Below are 18,139 nucleotides of genomic sequence, written 5' to 3' on the forward strand. Positions count from 1 at the left end.
ATACAATAAATTAGTGTCCAACTTAAAAATTCCGCCATTCTGCCTGCCTAGTCTGTTCATTTTTTACTGGCCCCTTGTATACTGTCACTTGGTCGACAGACAAAGAATGGAAACTAATTTCTCCATAATTTAATAATTATAGTGTCCCCATTTTGCAACACTGACTGTAGAATAGATATTTAGAGCATTCTCTTATACTAAAAGATATATGGCAAATATTAACATAATTAAAGACCACACACTTTAATACAATCAAGTATTATGAACATGATCATGTAATGTTTTTCTTGAGTTCATGTCATAGCTTCAGTTCTAGTTTTTGACTCTTTCAACCATCACAAATAAAAGCCTAATAATTTCTTATTGCAATTCTATTATTTTGAAAACAAAAACTTACTGCTTCCAGTTTTGTTCTGCTTTAACTCTTAAACTTGAATTAGCTCCAGTGTATTTCATCAGCAGGAACATTTAGTTTTCCTGCTGATGAAATACACTGGACCATGTGAAAGACAAGATGGGATCAAATCCAGAGATGTTACCCATCACATTTTACACCTCCCACTGTATTCACTTACTTTTAGCACATGTCAAATCAACTCACTTTTCTTTTAATATTTCCTATAAAACTGTGCTGTTGTATGCTGAGTATATGCATTTTGAAGGATAGCCTGGAGGCCCGAGGCTCAATTTAGCCATTAATGTGTCACATTATGTTGTTACGAGTTACACAGTGGACGGTTTCTATGGGACACCTCAAGGAGATTGATCTTATGCACACTTGCACCACTCAGGACCTCTGTAAGCTGCTGACTCAAACCATGTAACACAAAGAAGCCTGCCATAGAAAACTGGCCTTTATTTAGTATTTTTACATATGGCTTTAGCTTTTCTTTTATTACAAACAAGTTTTACAAAAGTTTCTGAAGATTTCCAAATCAACCACAGGTGGAAAATCGTGAAGAGGTCAGTGAAACTGTGGTACATCTACGATCAGAGGCTCACGCACGGCTCCAGCCACAAAGCAGTCAGATAGTAAAAACAGCAAAGACAGTTGTTGACACACTGCAGTACAATGTCAGATAAGGGACAAACCAGATGGACCAAGTCAATGAAATGTTGTAGTCACATACAAGAATGCAAAAATACAGAGCAGACAAGATTCCCTTTTCTGTGCCTAATGATGCTCATGTCTCATTTATGTCTTACACCCTATTGAGCCAAAACTGTTACACATTTGATCTCTGTGCTCTTTTCACCGATCAGTGCTCACTGTACCATCATGCCTCACAAATTACAGAGCAAAAATAAAAGACTGAAAATCAAAGGCCAGATCAACATGGTGGCCCGAGTACTTAGTGACCTGATGCAAGTTGACCATTTTCATTCTCCACAAAGGACACTCCAGTCGTTAGCCACCGACAACGTCAATTTTCTACACACAATCAGTATTTTCACCAGGTCTAATGATTACAATACAGCTCCTTCAATCTGTTATTTGATTCAGTAGAATTAGAAGACAGAATCAGTATCAAATGCGTACTTAAAATCATTAACACCGCATTACATTAGATTGCACTGCATCTAGGTTCAGTTTTCAATGATCCACCGACTGACACCCCACGTGTATAAAAATGGTTTTCATTTTCCAGACATGTGTTCAAGGTATGTTCTCATCTTGAAGACCCTAGTTCAAAGTCCTTGTCACAAATGATGTTGCATAAACAGGATATGAAGCTCTTTGCATACAGAGGTCTGCCAAGTGGACTCGATCTCATGTCTCTCTCCTTGCCTTCTTCTTCTTTGCTGGTTTGGATGCTTGGCTCTCCTCAGGTTTTTCTGTGGAAACAAAAAAAGGAGAGGATGGTTAGTGAGACAAACATGTGATAGATTGTTTCACATCAGGAGGGTCACACCTTGGGCTAGGTTGACCTGCTCTCACTTAAACTAATAAACACCAACACTCATCATAAGTTAATAGGACCTGATCGCTCGTCTCATGTTGCGACGTGCACAGCCAGGACATCAGTGTTAAAGTGACCAGAACGATCCGGATTCATGATCCGACACCATCGATTAATAACATAATAAATATATTAGACTTCAGAGCAATTGTTGCTAACAGCACCAGAGTTATTTATTGTTTTCGTTGCATGTGGTTTATTTTATTTATGTGATATTTACTTTAATATTTTTAACTCTAAATGTCAGACTGAATATTCTTTAGAATTCAAAGTTAATTGCTCTTTGAAAGGGTTATTATTATTATGCTATAATATTATCAATATATCAGTGGTATGAAATGGTTTCAAAATTATGACAATAATATAATTTATCAAAATACTTTCTGGAACAAAATGTCATCCAACAATTTGTTATCATGATAGGCCGACCTTAGTATCTTTAATAATGCACCAAGTTAGAGGTTTCCTTGCACAGTTTACAGCTTTAGTTTACCACACGGTGCGGTTCAGGTCCTGTATGGTTCAATCACTCCTGGCTTCTTAAATGTGAGTTCGGTCTGTGCACCATAAACTGTATGATGTGCACATGGCACTGCAGTCTTATGCCCTTTTATAGGCATTGGCGGGCGTTTACCTATGCTAATTAGAAAAAACTGGCACGCGCTTTCAACTTACGAAGACATGGCATTCATCAATATAAAAACACAGATGCGAACAATTTTTCAATTTTTCAACTTAAGGAGTTTTCTTAGAAAACTTCTTAAGAAGATATTGGTGAATGAGGCCCAATGTGCTTACTCTGTTGAGCTGGAGCAGGAAGGCTGTTCTGCTTGGCAGTGGTCTCTCCATCAGTGGGCTTCTGTGGCACTTGAGTGACAGGGGGTTTTGGGGATATCTTGTCCTTCACTGGTCGCTCCACTCTTGCCTAACAGGAAAAGTAAAACACACTTTTTATGATTGCAGTTATTTAAAAAAAAAGTAATGAATGCATTTGAAAATGTATGTATCCATGATTAGACTACAATATTCAGATGATAGGGCAGACAGACTTTTGTGTATCTTGAAGAGGAACACGTTTAGAATACACATGCTCTTGTGTCAAGTGTAAGCTCCACTGACCTCAGCAGCAGCTGCTTTGACAGGCTGGATGGCAGCAGGATTCTCCTGAAGAGGTGGCTGCTTCTTCACTGAGGCTGCAGGTGCTGCCTCCTTCTCTGGCTCCTCGCCCTTCACAAGACACAAGCTGAGTTAACATGTGACCTCAAGATAAAATTCACGTCGAAGACTGAAAGATGTTGTAGATAGCCTTCAAGCACGTGGACAAAGAGAACAGAAAAAGGGTTTTCTCATTAGCGGTTACCTGGTCAGTTGCTCCTCCCTCCTCTCCAGCCTTCTTCTTCTTCTTCTTCTTCTTTTTAGTTTTAGCTGCTCCATCAGAAGCGGCCTCTCCCTTGTCCTTTTCATCCTCGTCATCATCCTGAGGAAAACAAACATAACATACAAGTCAGAGAGAAAGAAACAGATTCAAAATGTTAAACAGTAACAAACATATGGCATTTTAAGCTGAACAATTCAGATTCACAAAAAAATGTACAAATGGAATAAAAGAACTTCAGTTACGTATGGTCTCAGATTTTAAAATGCTTACTTATCACCATCTGGTGGCAATCTAAAATATAGCACTGATGAAGTGATGCATCGCAAAATACCTGCATTTACCTCTATTTTCCCCCAAAATTTTAAAAACGTTTTTTACACATCCACATATTCCTGAGAAGTCAGCAACTATAAATTAACTTTGAGGGAGAGTCATGGCTTTAATAGTCTTAAAAAAAAGTAAAACAACAAAGTTCCTGTGTGTATTCACTCTGTTGAGTCACTATTCCAAGCAGCATAGAAGAACCAAGACAGCTGCCATAGGGCCTGAGCCCAGAGGAGTCATCAACTACAGGCTTGTTACTCTTTAAGCCTCCAGGTAAACAGAAGAATGTTTAGTTTTGCCTCAAGCCTGGGCGTATGTACAGTGACTCTGATCAGCAGATGTACCTTGACAGGCTCAGGGAGGGACTGCTCCTGAGCAGGAGCCGGCTCAGGAGTGGGCTCTTCAAAGTTTCCCCAGGCTTCAGAGGGGGCATTCCAGTCAGAGCTGGGGTCGACTGAACCACCATCTGAAAAGAAAAAGAAACAAACAAAAAAAGGTGTACAGTTTACTAAGAAGTTATATAAAAACAAATTTAAAACAAGAGTTCTAATAAATATATATCCTTACTGAGGCCAGACCACCCTTCGTCCACTCTGGGCTGACTGAGCCAGGGCAGGTCGCTCACAGCGTGCGGCTCTACAAGAGACACAAGACAGTGACTCAACCTGCCAGGCACATGTGATGCTTTGGTAAACGATGCCATCTAGTGCTGAGAGCCACTTGACACGTCATCACTTCACTGTATACTTACCAGCAGCACCAACTCCCAGTCCAGTAAAAGACAATTTAAGCTCTGTGGCAGGCATTCCCCTGTCAATCACAGTCCACGACTCTGAAACACAGTTTTAACACTATGACAAGGAAACTGAATTCAATGTAGATGGGTCCCATCTGCCAGCGCATTCCTACTTCTCACAGTGCAGCTGACAGAGAGGTCATCAGGCACCAACTGCTTCATTAAGTGCTATAAAAGGTTTATAATATTACACTAACACCTTTGTTGTGTAGTTTGTATTACAGTACTTGCTTCTTCAGTTGCTTTATCGTTCCCCTTAGTCCTCTACTTAATAAGTTTGTTATAAACCAAAGCACCAAAGCAAATTACCTGCAAAAAAACTACTTGGCAATAGATAGAATTCTGATTCAGCAGTTATGTAGTAACTAGACACAATTTTTTACCATCAATCTCAGCTCTCCAATGTGACACTGGTTCTCTATTGGTGGTCCAGGGGCCTGACTTCTGAGGAACGTGGGCAGGAGCATTGACTGCCATGTCCGTCACACCCGCAGTCTCTGCTGCCACCTCTCTGCTGTTCACTAAAACCAAAAGATGACCACTCAGCCAGAGTACAAATAGCAGTGTTTTTGGTGAAATATCTGAACTTATGATTAAATGTTCCATGATGTAAATGGCTGTAACATTCTCAGCTGATTATTACCTTGAGATACAACAGCCCGCACCTTCTCTGTCTTCACTTTTGTGGATTCTCCTGACAATAAAAGATGAAGAAGGTCAATATGTGCGCCATCCATTTGAGAATGTTTTTAAGGAGAGCGCGCAAATGCACGCACAGACACACACTTCAAGCAAAGGTCACTCGAGACTCACTTCAATTCCCTTAATGGCTGTTTGTATAGTCAACAAGAGACCACATAAATGCAACAACCGCCTCCACAGATCTCTCTCTAGATGCCAAATTAAGGCTGTTTATCCAAGATGGTCCAGAGATTTAGTGCTTTGTGTTCATGTATACAAGTAAAAAAAAACCAAGATGATTACAAACTCCTTCCCTCTTCTCAATTGTAAAAACTCGAAAAATATCCATGATGAAGTCACCTTTTTTCTTCTTCTGGTTTGCAGGAACTGGGGCTGAAGGAGCCTTGGGCTGCTCTGGAGAATAGCTTACAGGCGTGTCCCCTCCTCCAGGACTGGCTGAGCCATCACTAGAACCTTTGTCTTTCTTGCGCATTTCACGCTTCTCCTTGTTGCTGACTTTGGTCTCCCATGTGCCTAAAATGTCAGTGTGAATGCAGCGTGGATGAGTTGCAACATACTGCAAGGAAGTAAATATGATATAGATCCCATTATACCAGTCTAAGAATTGTGGATAAAGAAATCCACATACAAAAGAACATTAAAATTTGTTAGAAAATATGTCCAAACTTTAGCTGATCCATCCCTTTGTGATGTACAAAAACTGAAAAAGGTGACTTAATAATATACCCAGACATAACTTTGAATAAATCAACTTAATTATGTGATTCAAAATATTTCACCTTCTTCTGGTTCTTTGCCATCTGCAGGCACTCTCACAGCCTGTTTGGCCTTCTTCTTGGATTTCTTTACCTGGAAGAGGACAAATAAAATTGTCTTTAAGTCGACATGAATGCTAATGTATGTGTGAAAAGCACTTGGGCAGTGAGACAGGGCTTAGTTAAATGGAGAGGCAGGATTTCTGCAGATTTCAACAAGTTCAATTTAAGACCTTTTTAAGATAGTGATGATTGAAATTTAAGACCTAAATCAAGTACGACAGATTGAGGGAATATCCGAGACCCTGAATTAATTATACATACCCATAATTGAAGATACAGAGAAGTAGCGAAAAGCCTTTGAAACACCACATTATCTCTCAAATTACAGGCTGAGAGTAGCCATAGTCCTCCCCACAGCAAGACAAGTGTACTGAGATCATTTCTGACCAGGGTGTTTGTAGTTATCAGTTCCACATTGGTCTTGTTTGTAGGTTTATTACAGCATGAGCTACAACACGAAAGGGACATTACAAACTATGCATGCTGCCAAAACAAACTAATTTTAAGTGCAATGGATGTAGCATTAAATGTATTAAAGACCTAGTATGTAATATTTGTATGTATTTAAGAACTTTTAAGCTCTAAAATTGAGGTTGTTTAATTTTTATTAAACTTTTGAAGACCCCTCAGAAACCCTGGAAAAAGGCTACAGTGGACACACTAGTACACAGCACACATGACTTCACTGCAACTGGGCATGTGGAACCATGCTCCAACCATGGACAGTCACTAAAATCGGCATGCTCCAGCCACATCTATTAATAAGTGAAACTACATCCAACACTGAATCTAAATCTGTTCCAGGTCTCTTTTGTAAGAATCATTCATTAGTCTATTCTATTACATATTCTGACATTCCAGCAGCTTCCGGAGCACAGTTTGGGTCATTCTGTGATATGTGTGGGGCTTTCTAGGAAAAGGCTGCATCTTGTACTGTTCTAGGCCAGGAGTCATGATACAGGACATTGCTGCATGTGCAGGTTAAAAACAGTAACCCAACACTGGCAGCTGGTCTGGTAACATCACTGCAGAGTGACAGTAAGAAAACGTGGCGTTGTCTGTGGAACCGCGTTTTATTGCACAGGATGCCATAAAGAACACGAATCATATGAGTTCTAGGCAATAGCAGCGTAGTATACGACCAACCAGGGCATATCCATCACCGTGAGTGGACACTAAGCTGTTCAGGTCACAGCCATGTGTCTTTGGGACAGAAAATTACCTCCGCAACCTTCTCAGCCTTGACTCCTGGTGCCGGGGGCTGGTGATGTGGCACCTTCTCCTCCGACACGATGTCCTCCTCCTCCTCCTGTGGCTCAGAGACAGCTCTCCCATTAGACTGGGCTTTCTGGAAAGAACATGTGAACATAGCATGAAGAGAGCCATTGCAATTTCCAGCTTGGTTACAGTCAATGTATGTAACGCCACCACAGGCTAGCGTGGCCAGGCTTGGACACTAGCCTGGGGTGACAGTATGTAGGCTAGCTGCAGTTGTCAATGAGATGTTAGCATGACAGCTAGCCTCGTTAGCCGTACGGTTGGCGAGCTAGAGAAGGGTGTAGACCGGCTCGGTTTACGTACCTTTTCTGCTTTCTTCTTCTTTTTCTTCGGGTCCTCGGGTTTCATAGGTTTACTGACATCGCGCGTCACCTCAATGCCGTCGTCCACATGACTGTGAGCGGGTCGTTTCTTGAAGAGACCCCGGCAGACCGAGGCCCACAGAGCGACCATCAGCACCAGCCCGGTGCACGCCGCTAAGAGGATCACCCATGGCGGAATGAGGTCGGGCTTCAAACCCAGATCCACGCCGAGCTCGGTGCGCAGCAGCTCCAGGCCCCTGGACAGCAGTTCATTCAGACGGTGTGTCAGCAGCTCGACCTGCCGAGAGGCCGCGTCCTGCCACTGCTCCATTTGCATCGCTTTTCAAACAACAGACAGATTAGTCACGCTGTGCTGGCCACCATTGGCCGCGCTAGCCTGCGGTGCTAGCTAAAAATAACGGAACGACTTGCACATGATGGGAAACCGTGATTTCATCCCCTCCCGCACCACTAACCCCGGCCTTGTCCGACGCTAGATAGTCAAATCCCGTGAAGACCGCGTTAACCAACTAAATTAGCCAACTAGCCAACAGGCTAAGTGATATCATCCTAGAACAAGACCCACCGTTAGCGGAGCAGCAGCGACTCTAATGTGACAGGTTCACCTCATATGGCCCGTTTTGACTGGAAGAGAAATGCTGCCTTCAGGGCCGTTTGTAAATTGTACGCTCGAGCTTGTAAATCGCAGACGCCTGTTGTATCACCCTGTTAATAATGTCCAAATACACATTCTTTTGGACAAATACACTGTCTGGATAAACCAGTGTGTTGCTTTCGACAACATATTTCCGATATGTTTTCAGAGTCAAAATGTTACACTATGCTCAAGGCACAACTACGTTTTTTTCTATTTATTGCCATATGTTATTCTTGCATATTTACCATAAGTTGAGCATTCCAAATGAGCCTCCAGCCACATAAATGACACCATACAATATTTTTGCCATACGGCCTAATTTACCATGTGTAGTACAAGTAGCCAAATTCTCCACAATCCGTTTTTCACAATTGGTTTTGAAAGCAACAAAAATGGGGAGTGACAGCTCCAATTAGATGGGCGGGGCATCGATTTCTACCACCCTGATTGGCCAAAAAAAAACTCAGTTCAAAAATACAAAAAACGCCGTTTTTTACCTCACAACTATAAACGTATAGAAAGAGCATTGGATCTGGTGCACCTTTTTAACTGGTGTGGTTCTGTGTGTTAACCCATTAACGTCATGTTTAATACACCACGATTTACACAACAGTGCTGCACTTGTAATACATTTTCCTTAAGTATACACAAATTCTGTTTCCCCATTTATTAATGATTCTGAAATGACTTGTCTAGGTATACAGGGGCAAAATAGATTTAATCAAGCTGTGTGGACTCAAGATATTCTGTAAATTAATTCAAAACAAATGAAAACATGGTGTCAAGGAGTTAAATATAGCCTTCTCCTTCAAATGATTGTTAAATGTATTTCCCTAGCACTCGGGACATAAAAGCAGCAAGTAAAAAAAAGTTAAAATAAAGACTGGACAACTTTTTTTTGCATCCAAGTTTATTTTGAAATTCCCTACTCCCCCTGTACAAGAAAAAAATGACTTTCCACAAAGGCAGCAGTGAACTGTCAGTGATAGTACTTTTCTAGGGAAGGAAAAAAAACTTATAATCACAGTGTGTCTTCTTTTCTTCTTTTAAATACTTCTACTGCTGTCATCTTTGGCTGGGTTTCGGCAGACAGCTTTCTGTCAAACCAAATTCCTGGGAAGCAAAGGTTGAAGCCAATAGAGCAGAGCTGAGGGATTTACATTTTACAGTGCCAATGCAGGAATGTTCTGGACTGTATACCTCTCTTCATTAACACAAAGGAAAAAAAGCAATAAAAACTGAAATAAAAATAACAAGCTGTTTGTGTTCACAACACAAACAAATATTACCGCCTGGGGAGATAACGACAGTATGTCGAATTTCATAAAATTGTATAGACAAAAAATAAATCTACAAAAATGGAGCTAGGTAAATATTACACAACAGTAAACGTCATTTTTTTTCCTTTTTTTAAACTCTTTTCTGTTGAACCTCTACACAAAACCAAAATTCTTGGTCTTAATGGCTAGCAGGAGTTTCTGTTTGAGTATCTGTTTTGAAGAATAGAGTGGCACGTAGAGACGTGAGATGCAAGTGTTGGCTGTGGGGAGGTGCTGGTCATCTGGAGGCCGGATGGTGATGGAGGGCATCGGCTGGAAGCCCTCCTCGCTGGCTGGGAGAGACGGGCTGGAGGTCCAGAAGTACACCTGAGGAGGAGAAAAATAACAAGTCAAGAAAAACGTTTCTAATGTTCAGCTCCTCATGTGTTGGGATGAAAAGGACAAAACGTTCAATGAGTGAGGCTTTGACAAATAACTAATACATTCTTGCTCTTTGGATTTTAATAGTGCCACGGGTCACCACTTGCTGTCTAAAAATGTAATAGTACACTAAAAGCTACTTAGGCTGTCCTTCAATTGAAGCATTACTTGTCACTTAAAAAGTACACTGGCTCTGACAAGCCCATGCCCACTGTAATGCACCACCATGATAACTGACCATGTTGAACAGTGAATTTAAAAGTCTTTCTTTTCAAGTATATTTAAAATGAAAAACACATTTACCAGATCTTGCCTCTCAGTCATGCTCATCTTCTCCACTATGGACCAAAACCATCGTTTGAACTGCAGTAGTTTGTCTGCACTTTCCCCTGTTGGAAGAAGAACAAGTCTTTGCATCAGATATGTAAATCTGTCATTAGCCTAAAAACGCAGAAAACAGAAAAACCTTCCAACGGATGCAAGCAGAGCAAGGATCCAGAATGTGCAGCCATACCAGATTCATCATTGAAGGAGGTGAAGCTGATGAGCATCTGGACGTTGACTTCCCCACAGCCATTGACCAGCAGCCTGAAGTCCTCGGCCGTCAGGTCCTCCAGGGCGTTCTTAGGAAGAACATCCAGCAAACCCTTCCTCATTGCCTAAACGGCAGAACACATAGTTAGAATAAAGACACATTTTAGTGACCATCAAAACATTTGTCTGTTCAAAAAGCAGACCCAGGTAGAGTTCATGTCTGGGGGTGTATTACTCACATGGAGAGGCTGCTCCGCCACAACAAGCATTCTGTGCTCCGCATACTTCCTCACATACTCATACACGTTGAGGGGCGTCACTGGCATGTTGACCCCACCAGACAGAAGCTCGACCTGAACCAGAGGAGGGAAACATCAACTATCAGTTTGTTTATGATAAACATATTTCAGAGCACATATTTACCATTAATCTTTCCAGTGTGGTATTGAGAGAATTTGCTTTCTGATTCAAAGATCTTAACCTTAAGAGGTATTTACCTTATCAATGTTCTGTGATGCAGATAAGTATGACTTAAAACCAAGCCAATAACACTGGCTGATTTCTATCATAAATTAACAATACCTGTATTTTTTATGAGGACTTTATTTACTTTAAAAGAGGATAGAGTGAATAAAAAAGACGAACTATAAGATAACATTGAGGTTTTTTACAGGAGCATTATGGGTCCTCTGTAATTTGCAGGCTGAATAGCATTATTTCTCCCCCAAAGCGTCTCAATTTGTAGAGACAGGTTAAAGAAATTACTGAGATAAAGGTAGTTTTAAGATTTTCCCTTTTTTTCCCTAGAAGCTCAAACAGTGATGTTTTTTTCCTGAAAAACACAGACTGAGCATGACTGTTTGTAGTAAAATCTATATTGTTGACACAATGACAGTGTAGTCTGTTACCTGTCCAGCTCCTTCCTCTTTGCAGAGGTCAATGGCAAAGGCCAAGTCCATGGCAGCAAATACTGCATCTGCTTCACCTGCTTGTGAATGGCGGATCAGCTGCCGCAGGCTTTCATACATGACTGGGTCAAAGAATGCAAAGTCATGCCAGTTCACCTGCAGTAACACAAGTAGGATTAGAAACCTCATTCTGAAAAGAACCAACATCTCAAAGTGACGTCCAACGACTGTAAAAAATTATTTCATTCGAAATAACTTCTCTTACCTTCCTCCCAAGCAGCACTTTGATGACATGTCTGTTCAACGTGATCGGGCAGAGCTCGTTCTGCAGCAGACACAACCCTAGTATTCTTGAAAGAAAACAAAATATTCAACTTTTTGTTTCCTCCTTAACTCAAGTTTAAATATACATACCCTTAATTTTGTGTAACTTCTTGCATGTGACACCACCACAGTTCATTACCTGCCGATGTTTCGGAAGCAGTTGAGTCTGGCCTCTGTGTTCTTCCCAGGCCGTGGTGAGTAGAAGCCTCGTTTGCCAGGCTGGTAGAAGAGAGGAGCATTATCGTCTCCATCATCTGGGTCGTCCAGCTCCATGTCCACCACACTGCGGGTTGAACCATGACGCTTACGGTTCTCCTGCTGCTACATCCACACAAAAAGAAATAGGGCAGCCATTATGTTGTGCAATAGTATTGACTGTACCTATATCTTAAGACCAGGGCCCACAAGTCATATGTGCATAAGTGAGTTATCCAGATTAGAATTACATTTGTCACAAGTCCAGATTTATTTGGTTATTCAAAACTGGTTTAAAAGTTAACTGTAGTAATTAAAGTCAAACCCACATTAGTAGAGGATTATTGAAAGTTAACTTGATCATGAACTAAAGTTAGTTATAAAAATAAATGAAAATCTGGACATAAAAATGCTGTGAGCAAAAAGATAAACTCTGCCAAGAGATTGTGACTGTTAAACGATAGAATATAGCATCTAATTTGACATTAAAATTGTAATAATTAAATATATTAAATAATTAACAGCAGAATTAATTTTGATTTTAAATGTTTATGCATTTAAAAGGCTTTAAGGAAATGTTTTTATAGCAGGCTTATGATCATCACTGAACACTCTCGCATCTTTATGTGGGATAACCTCGTCAACCATGCACCAGCATCACTCTTGGTCTAACCAGTCTCTGTCAATATGTAATTTAACAGTGATTAGAGTGCAGGAACACAAATAAAATGAGACCCATGTCAATGAATCTATTGCCACAGTGCATGCTGGGGGGGCACCTGATACATCCATCTCTGGCTTCAGTGCAATCACATGATCAACTATCAGCCAAACACAGCTTAACTCTACTCATTATGTCTTAATTTACAGCATAAATAACCATATATCGTTATTCAGGAATCAGGATTAACAAATCAATCCTCAAACAAACCATTTTATTTGGATGAGAATCAACAGAATTAATATTTAGCCTATTTATAGCTGAACAATAGACAGAGATATTGGGTTTACTTGTGTTTTCTCCGGTGTGTCAAGGAGACCCAGGTCCAAAATACTGTCAGCACCATTTTCCCTTGGATGACAAGAGAATTAAGTTAGTTTGATCAAACTGTGGTTTGGGAACATCAATTCTTTCTGTTAACTGTTTAAGTAATAATCTTCATAATGAATGAAAGTTCTGTACAAATGTCATTTTGATACAGTTTACAGTACACCATCCATGCTTTCCCTACAGAAAAAATAACTAATGGGGGCCACTGTATTTCACATCTATTTGTTCACCTTCCATGTGCAATGAGAAGCTCCATAGCCTCTTCAACTCTGGCTCTGAGAGAATCCTCACTGGCCAGCAGCAGCAGCAGCTGAGCAGGAGACAGCTCCAACAACATGCCTGTGATTTTACTGGCAAACGCCTGAGGAGACAGCACACAAAGTCCGGTATAGGCAACTTCACAAAATCAAAACAGAACCCAAACCTCTGAGTAGGTTTGTAAACTTGTAAAGCAAGAACCATGCAAATATGCCCAATATAGAGCTGGGCGATATCGAAAAAATCTTATCACAATAATTTCTGTCATATCAATCGATATCGCGATATAAATCAAATAACCAGAAAATAACTTTCTTGCACATTTGTGTTTATGTACAATGTTCTTATGTATAATGTTTTTTCTTATGTAGAAAACAGATTTTACTTGCTCGTGCAATCATCCTGTGCCACTGCACTTTATACTTTTCATACAAACCACTACAGTGAAAAAGGTGCATATAATGTACATGCTCAGCACTTCTTTTATTTAATAAAATTATTTTTTATTCTATTGTCTTTTTACATTTTTTTTATTCTTTTGTCTATCTCATTCTGACCTGCCTGCTGCTGTAACAACCCGGTGTGTGAATTGATAAAGTTTAATCTTTTCTTAAATGAGTGCCACTGTACAGAACTCTCTACAAGTGGCTCTGCTCCTCTGATGTTTTCTAATCATCAAACACTTAGAACTGATCTTTACAGAAACCTGCTGAAGTCATATTTATGTTCCTGGATAAACAGGGTGTCACTTCTTCTCCAACTGTGAAGTTAAAACACCACGTTACGTCGTAACCAGCGGGAGGAACTTCTATCTGCAGGAGTGTGAGGCGTGTGTGTGCGCGCGTGTCTTCACCCTCTACACACACAAACTGATAATCACATGGGATTTTCACCATCGAGTCCTATATTCTAAAATAGTTATTAATCGATGTATCAGATCGTGACTCTGCATCATTCTGGTCACTTTAACCCTGATGTCCTCACTGTGCGCGTCACGTCTAGTGTTGTGTAGCAGGTTTAAACAGGTGTCTCATAAAATCTATAGTGACTCAAACAAACGCAAGGTAAACTTCAGCCCAAACATTAGCATGTGTGCTGATGCTCCTACACTCTGTGCACCACATTACTTGACGTGGCTGTAACTCTATTTCAGCCACATGGTTTGTTCGGCGCGGTGCTATTCTCATTCTCATTGGTTGTTCGTGTGGTCTGTCAAAATATAAATGGATGAGTTGTATTGACATGTCTTAAATTTCTATCGAGCAAAAAAGTTATATCGCAATAATTATCGCTATCGTTTTATCGCCCAGCCCTAGCCCAATCGATGTAAAAAAAACAAACAGTTTTAGTAACAAAAGAGCTTTAACACAAGCAGATGTTTTATTACCGGTTGCATTGCATGAACGCGTGGGTAGAGCCTTTCCCCGAGAGCTTGTCTGTGTGCAGGCAGAGGGTCGGGCTCGTCACTGGGGTTGCCCTCTGATGAGGGCCTGAAAGGTCTTGTGTCAATGGACAGCTGCCTCCTTGAGTCTCTGTACAAGACAAACGCTCAAATTTACTTCACAAAGCACAGACCTTTTCTTGGATGATTATAAAAGGGTAACGCGTTAAGCTGAAGTTTACCTGTCTCGGTCTCTGCGGGAACCCGCTCGAAGCCCTCCACTTCGTCGCTCTCTTTCGCGGTCTCTGTTCCTCAAACGCTGCATTAGATCTACACAAATCCACAACAAACAGAGCAGGTTAACTTACAAGTGCTGGATTAATTATGTAAATAAATCTCTTTTTTACTCATAAGTGTTGAGAGCATAAAAAACAATGATTGAATGCAACAATGAAATCAAGTTCCATAATACATTATAGTTTCCACGTATTGTCATACTTGAATTGTAATCGTGATGACACGTACTGCTGGCCTGCATGCCCTTGCTGACACTCTGAACACAGTCCAGGTTTGGCAATTTATCATTGGAGAGGAGAGCCAGGGCAATGGCCGTGTAGAAGCTGCGTGCCACACCACTGCCCTCGCCCGGCTCGTCTTTGAAGGTGACCTTCACCCGGTGTACAGCCATGGGTGTGGTTGTGCAACGCCTGCCAAAGTGCGTATTTAGCTGACGCATGGTCTGCTGTATAAGCTGGTCTCGATCCCGGTCCACCTCTAGGGCCAAGTCACGGGACTGCAGGTTCCTCAGCTTCTCCATCTCCCGACGGAACTTGGATTCCTTTACTTCAAAGCCACCGAGCTCTGTGAGGATCTGAGGTCACGAAACAGTAAAAACATATTATAATCATTAAAGATCAAGTATGAAAAATCTATTTTAAATAAGTCCTTCCAATGTTAAAGAGCACAATTGTGTGGCTGAAGTCCTCTTAGCATTTCTTAGCACCAATGCAAAACTGTAAATCACCACTCCCTGCTGACAAGCTCACACAAGCTGCTTAGTGAGGGCAGTTACACCAATGACAAAGCAAAGAGGAAAAATAACCATGCCCAAATTAGCAGACTAACTTCTAAATTCTAAATTCAACAGTTAACAAAATAAACAAGAGACAGCACTGAACTGAAAGATGTTTAAGACAGCTAATATTGTTTGCTCCTATTAATAAAGCTTAATTCAGTATTTATGAATTTATTGAGAGGTGGAAATTAAAAACATAATGGTAGAAAAGAAGGGTTCACAGAAACAATTGTAAACAAACTGTTTTTATTTTTACTTAAATAGAAAAAAATAAATAAAAAACTTACAGATCCAGGCTCAGCTCCCACATCTTCCATGAAGACGCGACCAAAGAGCTCCAATGACAGACGCCAGCGGCCTAGTAGCATGTCATGTGAGATCATCATCCCCATGAAACTACAGTGAGGTCTGGACAGATAGAGGACAGACAATATTCTGTCAAAATTGTTTTAAAACATAAAAATGTTAAGAAATTATATACATTTATTGAAAACAAGGGTTTAGGCTATCTTGAGAGCTTGGCTACAATACAGTATTTAATTTATTGCCTAATTCTGAATATACAAGTTGATGTCTGTCTGCACTGTGTTATAATTAGTTTAATATGGTAATTCACAAATTACCTTTAGTATCAATTTAATTCTATATATTTTTTCTTAAAAACAGACCCAGAAACAAAACTTTTTGGTTGGGTCATCTTCAGTCTATGGCAAAGACTGGGTGCTGACCTGAACGATGGGAGAGGTGGTCCGTCGCTCTCAGTGAGGCCAATCTCAGCGAGCAGGCTGCTCTTCAGCTGGGCAGCGAGATCATGTGGTGAAGGACCAGGTTTTGAAGCCTCCAGCTCCTGCTCAGCCAGTGACTGGGTCTCTGTGCTCCGTTGGCCTGTTTCCATACTCATCACATTTTTCAGATTGGCCGAGTACGACATCTTAGTGGGCAGGATCTGTTTAAGTGGGGTTGAGAGTAGCTCTTTAATAATGCGAACAGGCGTGTTTTGAGTTGATGACAGTGTGATGATGAAAGAATGGAAATGGGACACAGAACGCAAGCTGTGTTCCAGTACCCACACTTAAATGACTATGTAAGCAAAAAGACTATCCAACATTTCATTATTAGTTGTTATCTATTATTTCCAGCACCTCCCAAAAGCTGTGGAAATAATGAATAGGAAATAATGAATCTTTAAAAGTAACTTAAACATTTCAATGGAGTTTGTTGTGTGTGAATATTAGAGCACAGCTGCCAAAGTGTTTGTCCAGTGAAGAGGGGTGGTATACCTGAGAGGGGGAGGGTAGAGAGCAGCCCATGTTTACCTCCAGGCAGTTCCTGTCCATGCTTGCCTCAGCCAGGCCTTTGGTTGCCATGTAGGAGGAGGAATACAAGCCCTGAGAGGGACGACCAAATAGATCCTCCTTCCTGGCATTAGGCTGTAAAAGAAGAAGTGAAGTTGAAAGTAAAGAAAGGTTGATGGCACAGAGGGTGTCAGTGATTATATAACATCTTCCTTTCAGTTATGTCAGTGCATCTACTGACTGTGCGCTGTGTCTAGTGTTGGTGTGGTGCCCGTCAATTCAGGTGCTGATAGCACCACAAGTAAAAAAGTGCTCAACACAGCCTGATATATTGATCCTGCCAATTGACTTCCAGAAACTGGGAACCATTTCAAAAAATCATGGGAAAGAGCTTGAAAGTGCACTGAGTAGGACTGCACGATATATCGAAAATCTCCCGTCATCGCGATATCAACGTGTGCATTTCAGAGTACAGCGCGAGATCCTCTCCGGAGGATTCATTGCAAGGGACTGGGCGTGTTGATGATGTTTCTAACACACAACGAATGCAAAACTGAACAAAACTAAACAAAAAGAGTACAAATATCTCAGGATGAAAAAGCGGTGCCATATACGTAGAAAACACTGAGGAAGATGTCAAGAAAGCTTTTGGTGATACGGGCCAACGCCAGTGACGATGTTCTGTAAACGAAAACATGTGACACAGCACAGATACGTTATATCCTGCCTGTGGTACTCCTCGCTTGAACGATAGACATTTCTGTATTGTTTGAAAACATCTGATACGAGAATCTCCTGCTGCGTTCTTCATATATGAAAGGTAAAGTCCGGAGAAAGTCCAGACCCAATGTGCGGACATTCTCCAGAGTCGGACATTTTTTTCCGTTATTATCAAAACATCCTGTTATAAGTAAAATAAGGTGTGGGCCCAGTACCGAATTGAGACAGAGCAGTGTACAGACCTGCAGGAGGTGGGGCTGATCTGCCAGTGGAATGGCCTCAGCCAGGGGAACATCGAAGGGGTTGGGTGGGATGCAGCCCAGAAACGTCATAGAGTCAGAGCGACGGAAGAAGGGGTGGTTCTGACCCGTTTCAGCTGTTACCGGGTCCTCATCCTTGTCCTGCAGAGTTGAACCTGAGGTGAAGCAGAAACAAAGCAACTATAAGCACAAAAAAACAACATTATGTTGAGATTGGAAAG

General features: G+C 41.0%; 2 protein-coding genes across 9 annotated transcripts in view; both read right to left on the bottom strand.

Moving 5' to 3' along the window:
- Window positions 1-839: 839 nt before the first annotated feature.
- On the bottom strand, window positions 840-8,193 carry LOC118114143 (protein LYRIC). 2 transcript variants are annotated; one of them, XM_035164406.2, is made up of 13 exons: window positions 7,561-8,192; window positions 7,202-7,327; window positions 5,941-6,010; window positions 5,501-5,674; window positions 5,103-5,153; window positions 4,843-4,980; window positions 4,415-4,495; window positions 4,231-4,299; window positions 4,008-4,129; window positions 3,322-3,438; window positions 3,081-3,188; window positions 2,760-2,886; window positions 840-1,836 (listed from the first exon to the last, which is right to left on the bottom strand). In XM_035164406.2, the coding sequence occupies exons 1-13, from the start codon at window positions 7,894-7,896 to the stop codon at window positions 1,772-1,774; spliced, it is 1,584 nt and encodes a 527-aa protein (XP_035020297.1). In that variant the 5' UTR covers window positions 7,897-8,192; the 3' UTR covers window positions 840-1,771. The 2 variants fall into 2 exon arrangements, with proteins under 2 accessions (XP_035020297.1, XP_035020298.1); XM_035164407.2 differs by lacking the exon at window positions 5,501-5,674 and having other exon boundaries at window positions 7,561-8,193.
- Window positions 8,194-9,631: 1,438 nt separating this feature from the next.
- Window positions 9,632-18,139, bottom strand: part of ubr5 (ubiquitin protein ligase E3 component n-recognin 5) — a 35,169-nt gene continuing 26,661 nt past the window's right edge. For 3 of the 7 annotated variants that reach the window (XM_035164400.2, XM_035164403.2, XM_035164398.2), the window contains 16 exons: window positions 17,901-18,073; window positions 16,924-17,073; window positions 16,372-16,589; window positions 15,931-16,051; window positions 15,067-15,439; window positions 14,811-14,898; window positions 14,575-14,719; window positions 13,160-13,290; window positions 12,890-12,950; window positions 11,823-12,004; window positions 11,625-11,709; window positions 11,360-11,515; window positions 10,691-10,804; window positions 10,432-10,576; window positions 10,221-10,306; window positions 9,632-9,863 (listed from right to left, as the gene is read on the bottom strand). In XM_035164400.2, coding sequence (XP_035020291.1) covers window positions 9,651-9,863; window positions 10,221-10,306; window positions 10,432-10,576; window positions 10,691-10,804; window positions 11,360-11,515; window positions 11,625-11,709; window positions 11,823-12,004; window positions 12,890-12,950; window positions 13,160-13,290; window positions 14,575-14,719; window positions 14,811-14,898; window positions 15,067-15,439; window positions 15,931-16,051; window positions 16,372-16,589; window positions 16,924-17,073; window positions 17,901-18,073 — 2,441 coding nt within the window. In that variant the 3' untranslated portion in view covers window positions 9,632-9,650. The remainder of the gene's footprint in view (window positions 9,864-10,220; window positions 10,307-10,431; window positions 10,577-10,690; window positions 10,805-11,359; window positions 11,516-11,624; window positions 11,710-11,822; window positions 12,005-12,889; window positions 12,951-13,159; window positions 13,291-14,574; window positions 14,720-14,810; window positions 14,899-15,066; window positions 15,440-15,930; window positions 16,052-16,371; window positions 16,590-16,923; window positions 17,074-17,900; window positions 18,074-18,139) is intronic. The other 4 variants (XM_035164405.2, XM_035164402.2, XM_035164401.2 and 1 more) reach the window with 3 other exon arrangements.

The sequence above is a fragment of the Hippoglossus stenolepis genome, chromosome 8 (genome assembly GCF_022539355.2).
Source record: "Hippoglossus stenolepis isolate QCI-W04-F060 chromosome 8, HSTE1.2, whole genome shotgun sequence".
NCBI lineage: Eukaryota > Metazoa > Chordata > Actinopteri > Pleuronectiformes > Pleuronectidae > Hippoglossus > Hippoglossus stenolepis.

Bases quoted from the DNA above. Each gene is read 5' to 3' on its own strand.
- LOC118114143 (XM_035164406.2), bottom strand. From the start codon at position 7,896: ATGCAAATGGAGCAGTGGCAGGACGCGGCCTCTCGGCAGGTCGAGCTG. The intron at 3,439-4,007 runs GTACATCTGCTG...TGTTTTCCTCAG, and splicing joins CCCTCCCTGAGCCTGTCAAG to GATGATGACGAGGATGAAAA. The intron at 2,887-3,080 runs GTCAGTGGAGCT...TTTTCCTGTTAG, and splicing joins TCAAAGCAGCTGCTGCTGAG to GCAAGAGTGGAGCGACCAGT.